This window comes from Chinchilla lanigera, unplaced genomic scaffold (assembly GCF_000276665.1).
Source record: "Chinchilla lanigera isolate Chin_1 unplaced genomic scaffold, ChiLan1.0 scaffold00177, whole genome shotgun sequence".
NCBI classification, from domain to species: Eukaryota; Metazoa; Chordata; class Mammalia; order Rodentia; family Chinchillidae; genus Chinchilla; species Chinchilla lanigera.
The window spans coordinates 764,571-774,400 of record NW_004955578.1 but is presented as its reverse complement, the minus strand read 5'-3'; the positions used below and the strand labels follow the sequence as shown (position 1 = coordinate 774,400).

The following is a 9,830-nucleotide window of genomic DNA, read 5'->3' as shown; positions in this document are numbered from 1 at the left end:
GGGCGGCCTGCGGCGCCAGCTAGCGGCGCTGGGGGGCGCCAGTGGGGCCGGGCCGCTGGTGGTGGCGCTGCAGGTGCGCGTGGTGGAGGCCGAACAGTTGTTCGCCGAGGTGACCGAGGTGGCCGCGCTGAGGCGTCAGTGGCTGCGGGACGCGCTCGCTGTGTACCGCATGTTTGGCGAGGTCCACGCGTGCGAGCTGTGGATCGGCGAGAAGGAGCAATGGCTGCTCGCCATGCGGGTGCCTGATTCGCTCGACGACGTCGAGGTGGTACAGCACCGGTGAGCATGGGCTTGGGGCGCCGCGGGTCCCCTTCCTCACACACTCAGCCTCGCGCTTGGTGGCTCAGCAGTTCCCGTGTTGGCTCAGCTGGGACCGGGAGTTCCCATCTCGGTTTGATCTTTAGCCAGCTTTGTGTTAGTTCTGCAACTTGACCAGCCTCTCGGAACCTCAGCTTGCCCATCTATAAAATGGGGTTGATAATAGTCGCCACGGGCTTAGGGCGAACAGAAAGTGAGTTAATATATACTCTTGACAAATTTCTGGGAGCACAGGAAGCATTCCAAACCCATTTGCTATTATGAGATTTATATTCATCTGGCAGGAGGGTACTCAGCTAAGTTCCACCACAGACACCCCAACCTAGTCCGGCCCCTGCACAGATGGCAGTTCTGACCCTTGTCGTTTTGCACGCCTCACCTGCTTGACCGCTCTTCATATCCCACCCCACGTCACACACTGGTTTGTCTGTTGGCTGACTCGGTCATGAATATTACATTAGTTGGTGAACGGCACTTGCTCGCCCTCTGCACCTCTGCCTCTGAGCATCTTATTTGTCCCCGAATTTGCGGAGTATCTGCTCCGTTCTAGGTTTTGCGCTGGGCACAGCTGGAAACGCCGGGCTGCTCCTCATCCTCACTGCACGCAGTTACCCGGTTGTTTTAAACAAGGGAAGGCAATGCCCAGTTAAAGAAGACCTCCCAGGCTGTCCTGGGGGTGTGGCGGTGCTGGCGGACTGAGGGTGGTGGCTGGGAACCCAGAGAGGCTGCTGGCTGGGAGACTCAGAAGGGGCAGACCTGGACCAGAGCAGGAGCCAGGTGGACAGGCCAGGGGAGCAGATGGGTTGGACAACCTGGCCAAGTGCAGGCCCAGGCGTCAGGCCTGGAGGACGAGGATGGTGGTGCTGTCCCGTCCTGGGGCCCAGAGGGACACCAGGCTTGTGCAGAGATGTCCGTCGCTTAGTCACAGTGGGTGACAGCCCCGAGGAGGAGTCTGCAGACAAGAGCAGGAGAGAAGATGCAGAGCCCATGCAGGGTTCAGGGGTGAGGGCCGAGGCTGTGGGGATTGGTGTGAGATCCCAGAGGGCCCAGGCCAGAGTGCTGAGGAATCTAACATTTCAGCAGCCAGCGGCGGCGGCGGCGGAGGAACCAGTAAAGGAGCCTGAGAAGTGAGGCTGGAGCTTAGAGCCAGGTCCTCAGAGGCCAGGCCTCCGAGCACCTCCTTCTCCCTTCTGCAGCTTCGAGAGCCTGGACCAGGAGATGAACAGTCTGATGGGCCGTGTGCTGGACGTGAACCACACGGTGCAGGAGCTGGTTGAAGGAGGTCACCCCAGCTCGGACGAGGTGCGCTCCTGCCAGGACCACCTGAACAGCAGGTAGGTGAGGCCTGGGGCCGGGAGTCCTTCCTGGCACCGCACACCCGTTCTTCCCATCATCCCCTCCCACCTTCACTCCACTATGGAAAGCAAAGCTGTGTGATTTCAGGTCCCTGAGATGTTAACGGCCACTTGAGAAATCAGCAAAGTCTTGGCCAAAACGGTTATAGCCAGGGTCAGGGGTGATGTGCTGATAACAGGAAAACTGTTGCAATGAGCTGATTTGACTGATTTTCCAGAAAGGGTTCATCGAGTATCTGCCATCTGCCAGGAGTTTTTCCAAGCACTTTATATACCTAATTTATCTCCCAGTATCCCAGCTTGGGTAGTAAAGCTTCCAGAATGTAGAGCTCTTTAAGATCAGTAGTTAATCGCTGGGCATGGTGGCACATGCCTGTGATCCCAGCCCTCTGGGAGGCGGCAGCAGGAGGATTGCAAGTTTCAGCACAGCCTGGGCAACTTAGGGAGAACTTGTCTCAAAATAAAAAATAAAGAAGGAAAGGACTGATGGAAGACTCACTCCAGCTTAGACAAGGTGTGCCAGGAGTGCAAAGACCCTTGCCTGGGTTCAGTTCCCAATGCAAAAAAACCCCTCTAAAGTCTATTTGTGCATTCATTCTCTGGCATGCAGCCTCCGATAAACTCCACTGAACACCAGGACAGAAAGAGAGGGAAAAGGTAAACGGCATCGGAGCATGGTGCAGGTAGCTCCACCTCACTTGTGTGTGGAGAGCACTGCTTTGAGCCAGTGGGCCAGCGAGGTTCTGTTTTACACAGGCAGGAGCTGGGGCTCAATGAGATAAAGTGACTTTACAAGATCTCGCAGCCCCCGGGTGGCCAGGGGCTGGATTCCACCCCGCGTGGGTGGGTCGCCCGTGCCAAGAGGAGTCACTAGCCTCACATCGCCCTCTTTCTTCCTGGACAGGTGGAACCGCATTGTGGAGCTGGTAGAACAGCGCAAAGAGGAGATGAGCGCGGTGCTGCTGGTGGAGAACCACGTGCTGGAGGTGGCCGAGGTGCGTGCCCAGGTGCGAGAGAAGCGGCGAGCGGTGGAGAGCGCGCCCCGGGCCGGCGGCGCCCTGCAATGGCGCCTCAGCGGTCTAGAAGCCGCTTTGCAAGCGCTCGAGCCGCGCCAGGCGGCCCTTCAGGAGGAGGCAGAGCTCCTGGCTGCGCGCTTCCCTACCCAAGCCACGAGGCTGCAGCAGGGCGCGCAGGAGCTGGGTGCTGAGTGGGGCGCGCTGGCCGGCGCGGCTCAGGCCTGCGGCGAGGCACTGGCGGCGGCTGGGCGCCTCCAGCGTTTCCTGCACGATTTGGACGCTTTCCTGGACTGGCTCGTGCGTGCCCAGGAGACAGCGGGTGGCAGCGAGGGGCCCCTGCCCAGCAGCCTGGAAGAGGCGGACGCACTGCTGGCACGCCACGCTGCGCTCAAGGAGGAGGTGGACCAGCGCGAGGAGGACTATGCGCGCATCGTGGCAGCCAGCGAGGCGCTCCTGGCAGCCGACGGCGCCGAGCTGGGCCCAGGCCTGGCACTGGACGAATGGCTGCCACATCTTGAACTCGGCTGGCACAAACTGCTCGGCCTGTGGGAGGCGCGTAGGGAGGCGCTGGTCCAGGCGCACATCTACCAGCTCTTCTTGCGCGATCTACGCCAGGCGCTGGCCGTGTTGCGCAACCAGGTGCGTGCGGGGGGGGTGGGGGTGGCGGTCCAAGGCCTGGGGGCATAGGAGGGAGCAGGGACACACTCGTGACCACGAGGTTGTAGATTATCTAAGGTGGAGGGGGCTGGGGGCGACGCATTTGTCCGGACAAGTGGGTCTTGGGCTCATGTAGTGTATGTGGGACTTGCAACAGAATTTGAAGATTATATTGGGTTGGGTAGGGTCTGATCAGAGGTGACAATTGTGGACAATCCCCCATGAGTAGTGCTCTTGGATATTTACTGGGGTGGCTCTCTCGGTTTGTGGATTAGCTGGAAGGAAATAAGAGTGCGAGGTTGATCGGTGAGGGTTAAGTGGGGGTCAAAACAAACCTCAGGTAGACAGTAAAGCATTAAGATTAGGGAGGTAGATAACAGGCTGAGCGGCTGTAGGGGTCAGTTACCGATTGAAGGTTGTATGCTGGGCGTGTCTAAGTGAACGAGTTACTTTTGTTATTGGAGAAGACACCTGTGGATTCCCTGGAGAGGGCGATTGCGTTGGAGTTTGAGGAACCAAGTGCAGGGGTCATCTGGGGACAGCTGGTCCAGTTTGGGGATGACTCTGGGAAGGGAGCCACGTTTGAGGATTTAGATGATAGAATTCCCAGTTTCCAGAGTGTCCAAGAGAAGGCGACAAAGTTTGGGGGTTATCATCGAGAGGTGATCACCAGTGCTGGTCATCTAGGGGAGCACTGACCTTGCTTGGGGGTCCTGGGGAGGGGATAGTCAAGATCTCCAATCATGAGGTTACTAAATACGAAGCTGATGTGGCCTTAAGAGACCCTTTCTAAACCTGTAATCCCACCCCTTGGGAGGCTGAGGCAGGAGGATCGCTGTGAGTTCGAGGCCAGCTTGGGCTACCTAAGTGAGTTCAAGGACAGCCTGCGCTACATGGCAAAACCGTATCTAAAAAGAGAGAGAAAGAGAGAGAGAAACCCTCTCTCATTCACACGTTTTACCAGTTAGAAAACTAACTCCCCCTCCCAAAAAAAGAAAACTAACCCCAGAGAGAGAAAGAAATTCCTTGAGGTCACAGCACTCAATTCAGCCTTCATCAATTAACCAGATTTTTCTGAGTGTCTTTTCTATGCCAAGCACCATCTTGGTGTTGGGCATATATCTTAGAAAAGAAGTCACAAAATCTTACCTTCAGCTGGCTTCCATTTGAGCGCATGCGTGCGCGCGCGCGCGCGCGTGTGTGTGTGTGTGTGTGTGTGTGTGTGTGTGACGGTAAACAAAGGTATATATATAATGTCAGGTGTGTGCTGCGAGAACTAGCAAAGCAGAGTAAAGGGACATAATGGGGGCGGTGAGAAACCTGGAGAAGGGGCAGGAACCGGCCAGGGGGCCTCCTGGAAGGTCAGACAGCCGTGCAGAGGTACCAGTATGAGCAAAGGCCCTGAGTCAGGACCGTGCCTGGCGTGTTCAGTCGTAGCCTGGGGAGCCAGCTAGCAGCCCCTCCCAGGTCAGGACGTACAGTGGCCCTGACCTGCGCGTCCTTCCCTTTCCCAGGAGGTGGCGCTGTCAGGCGCGGAGCTCCCAGGCACCGTGGAATCGGTGGAAGAGGCAATAAAACGGCACCGGGATTTTCTCACCACGATGGAGCTGAACCAGCAAAAGATGCAGGTGGCCGTGCAGGCTGCGGAGGCCCTGCTCAGGCAGGGCAACGCCTACGGGGAGCAGGCCCAGGAGGCCGTGGCCCGGCTGCTGGAGAAGTAGGTCCCCCAGGGCTCGGGGCACAGGAAGGGGGATCTCAGTATACGGGACGGCGTGGGTGGCCGGGAACCCCCTCCTTGCATCACACTTCGCTGTTTCTCTGCTCCTCTCTGATTTTTATTTAATTCCATATTGTTTTTGATTTGACTTAAATGGCTATTTTGTGACAAGATATCAGGAGATTGTAAACTCAAGCGGTACACGGGAAAGGAGGTGACGCGTTTCTCCCGCAAGCCTGCCCTGGGCAGGGGAGAGCTGGACCTGTGGTTCCAAGTGATGGTGTTGTCCTAGGTGCCCCCGCATCTGCCCAGCTGTGCCGGGCCCTCTCAGGAACCCCGAGACCTCTCCAGATCTCACAATTAGCGGCCGGGCACAGGGCGAGTCCCGGCTTTGCAGATGGGGTGGGATGGCCCCTGCCATGGTGGTTGTCAGATATTTTAACCAAGCCCCTATCTGACCTCACCCAGCTCTGTAGGAAGGGTGTCTGTGTGTCTGTCTTTCAGGGTTTTCTTGCACCTTGTTCTCCGCATCAGTCACCGTCTGTCTCCACTGCCCTTGTGCTAATCAGGCAAAGCCATTCACTAAGCATCCACTATGCCCCAGCCTTGAACAAAACAGTGCCACTAGCTGGGGGTGGTGGCTCACACCTGTAATCCTAGCACACTGGGAGGCTGAGGCAGAAGGATCACAAGATCAAGGCCAGCCTGGGCAATTTAGCAACTTAATGGGGCCCTGTCCAAAAATAAAAATCTTAAAAACGGGACTTGGGATGTAGCTCAGTGCAAAGACCCTGGGTTCAGTCTCCAGGACCACAAAACAAACAAACAAAAAAGAGTTCCCTCATTCCCCTAAAATTCCTGTCCTCGCGGAGGGACCTTTCTCTAGCTTCCTTCAGGTCCAGTTCATTCTCTCACTATCACTGTGTACTGCTGCTTGGGGACCCCAGCTTTCTCCTCGGTGGCCCTCTGCCTGTCTGTGGGATGATTCAGGCTGAAAGAGGCCCAGCCTCCCTCCTGTCTTCCTGCCTCCCTGTAGCGAGCACATCTGTCACTTCACTGCCCACACCCTCAAGACCTCCACCCCGTACTTCCGTCCGGGATTCTTGGCACCAGATTCCTCTGAGCAGGAGCTGGAGGCATCTAAAGGAAACCGGGCTGGGATCGCAGCCCTGAGCATGCACAAGCATGGTCTGGTCCTGCCCTCTCCAGGCCTGGACCCTTCCTTCCTCTGGCCCACGTTTCCCCAGCACCTGCATCCGCCAGGCTCCGCAGAGGGGCCCAAGGGACTGTCATGTCCTGACTCGCTCATTCTTCCGCGGTCATTCATTAAGCGCTGCTTTCATCTCACTCCTTATCCGCTTGGTCTCCAGTCAGTTGCAGAGACACTGAGCAGAGCTCCGTCTCAGGTCCCATGTGGGGCAGTGCTCGACGCATAGCAGTGACCCGGACAGAGCACGAACCTTGCCTCACAGAGGCCTCGTGTTACCGGACGAGGATGACCCAGCGGGGTTGGCGTGGGGGAGAGGGGTACAGGCAGAGGCCTCTGGCTGAGACAGAATAAGAGCAGGGGGCTATGGGAATTCACAGTGGGCGTCTTCCCCAGTTTTGGGCTGGGCGCCACTTCCTTGTTTGGGGACACATTTCCTTCCCTGTGTGAGGGGTAGGAAGGGGGGACAGAACCGCACAGAGCTGGGGGCTGGGACCCTGGAGTCAGACAGGGCCAGGTGCTCCCAGCTTCCACCCCAGCCTCTGAGATTCAGCGTGAGCTGCAGTCTCTGCGTCTCAGCTTGTCCCGAATGTGGCCTGGCCCAGTGTGCAAGGGGCTTGCACCTGCGCTTGGCCCATGAGCCTCAGAGAGGGGAACCGACTGGATCAAGGTTCCGGTCAGGACATGGCACACCAGGGGTGTGGACCCTCTTCTCTCTCCGCCTTGCTGTGAGGCGAAGGCCTGGGGCTCTGAAGGCAGCTCAAGTTCAGAGGCATTTCCCACTTCCTGCGCACGGCCTCCATTTACTGCTCTAGGCCCTTCCCTCTGCCTCTGGGTCCCTCTGGAAGTGTCTCCCACACTGTCTCTTGGCCCCCGTGTGCGTCTGCTCTCCTCCCTCTCTCTGTTTCCCTCTCCCTCCATCTGCATGGCTGTTTTGTCTTCTGCCTCTTGGTCTTTCGCAGACACTTTCTCTCTCATCTCTTTCTCTGTCTCTGGGTCTCACGTGCTTTCACTCATTCATTCATTCACTCATCAAAAACACCGAGCACCTACTATGTTCCGGGCCCTTTTCTAGGGCTGAGAGATAGATACAACTGTGACCAAAACAAGCACAAGTCCCCGCCCTCAGGAAAGTGACATCCAGTGTGGGAGATGGACAAGATAAGAACGTGCACAGCGCGTTGGATACTGTAAAGGGCCAAGGAGAAAACTGAGGAAGGAAGGAAAGTCAGCAGGTGTTGGAGGGGAGGCTTGCACAGAAGGTGACGTTTAACTAGATGTTGAGTAAAGACCATCCCAGCCAATGCCAAGGCCCCAAGGTGGGCGTGGATTGCAAGGTACAGCAAGGAAGCCATAGGGTTGTGGCAGAGTGAGGGGGACAGTGGCAGGTGAAGAAGTGGCCGGAAAAGGCTGGGCTGGTGTGTGTGTGTGTGTGTGTGTGTGTGTGTGTGTGTGTGCGCGCGCGCGCGCACATGAGCAGGTACGTGTGTATGTGAGTGTGTGGGGCCTGGAAAATCAGGACGGACTCTAAGAGAAACCCTGGGGGAACAGTCTCCTTCCTGATTGTTGCTGCCTCCATCTCTCCTCTCCCTCGGGGAGACAAGCGCGCACCCGAGCTGACGTGGGATGCCCCCACCCTGGGCCTCTGGGGCACTGGGCCCAGCACTGCAGCGGGCGGCTAGGCTGCCTGGGGCTGGGGAGATGGGGCCTGGGACAGCCCCCAGGTCACTGAGGCCAGGGCCTGCCTGTCTGAGCACCACCCAGCTTCCCTCTTTTTCCCGGGCTCTCTTCCCGCCCTCCAACAAGGCCTCCTCCCTGTCTATCAGCCTGCGTCTTTGTCTTCTACTGGAGGCATCCGGCCGTCCCTTTGCTTGTCTGTCCCCCTCAGGTTGTCCCAGCTTGGGCTCCCTCTGTCCAGTTCCCGCCTCCTGCCTGCGTGCTTTCCCTGTGTGAAGCTCTCGGTTCCTCTTTCTGCCTCTGTCACCCTGCTCCGTGTATTTCCTTGTCTCTCCCGTTACTCTCCTCCCGGTCTCCTCTCCAGGTCTCTTTCTCTTTTCCGCTGCCTCTCTCAAGCCCCGTCCCTGATTCTGTCCCACTAATGTCTCTTCGCCTCTCCCCACATTCCCACCTTGCTCTCTCCTCCTCCCTTCCCTGCCCCCACCAACCCGATTGCCCTCACAGCCCTGCTGCCAGGGCCTCCCCACTCCTGGGCCTCTCCCCAGCCCTTCTCTCCCCGTCCCCAGGAGCCAGGAAAACCAGCTTCGGGCCCACCAGTGGATGCAGAAACTACACGACCAGCTTGGACTGCAGCACTTTCTCCGAGACTGCCACGAGGTAGGAACCCCAGCTGGGGAGGGGGGCAGGGACGTACTCTTTGTTGGAGAGGGAAGGGCTCCCCACTAGAGATGGGGGCAGGGACGCCCCGTCTAAGTGGGTCGCTAAGCAATGCTCACTCTGCACCGCCAGGCGGCGCAGAGCCAGTTCTCAGTGCGCATGCTCTCCAAGTCCCTGTCGCCCACGGTGGCTCTGGGGAAGGAGGGCGGGGCTCCGGGTGCCCCTGGCAACGGCGCGCGCCCTCGTCTACGGGTCCCGCGGGGACGAGCGCTGATCTCACCTTTCTCTCTAGAGATCTGTGAAACGCGCTCTGCTCAAGAAGAGTTGGGGTGAGGCGAGAGGTTTAGGGTAGGCCAGCATCCAGGGCACTCCTCCGGTCACAGACAGTCCTGAACAGACCCTTTGCCCCTTTAAAGGTGTCCGGGAATAAAGCCCCTTCTTAGGGCTGGTCTATACAGCACGCAGGGACCGTTCCAAAGCAGAGATGGCTCAGGCTCCTTTCTTATTGGACATCCAGGAGACTCTTGCCTCCCGCCCCTCCCCGGCGTTCCAAAGCTGTTCTGAAGCTGTTCTGGACTCCAACAGCATTAGTGATGACCCAGTAAACACCTTCCTAACCTCCAAAGAGAGGCCTGGCCCCCAGCGCCTCCATTTGTGTGACCCAGGGTCTTCTGCACTCGTGATGACCCACCACCTGTTTCCTTCCACCAAAGAGGATCCAGAAACCAGGTCCCTGCCCGCCTCCCACCCCACTGTGCACGGACTGACCCTGTCCACGTCGACCACGCGGGAGAGACTGTTCTCCCTTCGTGTGAAGGAGACAAGGACCTCCATGTCCCTGACCCACTGGAGACTGTTCTAGACCGCAGACGTTCCCGGTCTCCAGGTCTCGATCCGGGTCTCCCACGCCCCACAAGGCAGTCAGGAACCCGAGCCTGGTTCCCTGGGGGTGGCTCAGGAGGCCCCCGCACGTCCTCCCCCACAGCCCCGGCTCTCCCAGAGCTGTGGCTGCACGGACTCGGGCCCTCCTCTGCCCGCTAGCTTTGGTCCAGGAGCCCCTTCCCCCCGTGAGACTGTTCTGGACCAAGGAGCAAAGATCTGAGATGGCGTAGAACTCCCCCCGACCCAAAGCCCGGGGAAGGTGGTGATTCCTTCTCCACCAGCTAGGGCCCCCGCAAGGAGGCGGGCGCGGAGGCAGGCAGGGGGCGCGCGCGGGCGGGCGCGCG

The 9,830-nt window shown here is 58.5% G+C and overlaps 1 protein-coding gene across 1 annotated transcript in view; it reads left to right on the top strand.

Annotated features, from left to right (window-relative positions):
- Sptbn4 (spectrin, beta, non-erythrocytic 4) overlaps window positions 1-9,830 on the top strand; it is an 82,825-nt gene that overhangs the window by 39,340 nt on the left and 33,655 nt on the right. The window contains exons 15-19 of the mRNA XM_013509644.1: window positions 2-279; window positions 1,515-1,652; window positions 2,578-3,328; window positions 4,861-5,063; window positions 8,514-8,604. Coding sequence (XP_013365098.1) covers window positions 2-279; window positions 1,515-1,652; window positions 2,578-3,328; window positions 4,861-5,063; window positions 8,514-8,604 — 1,461 coding nt within the window. The remainder of the gene's footprint in view (window position 1; window positions 280-1,514; window positions 1,653-2,577; window positions 3,329-4,860; window positions 5,064-8,513; window positions 8,605-9,830) is intronic.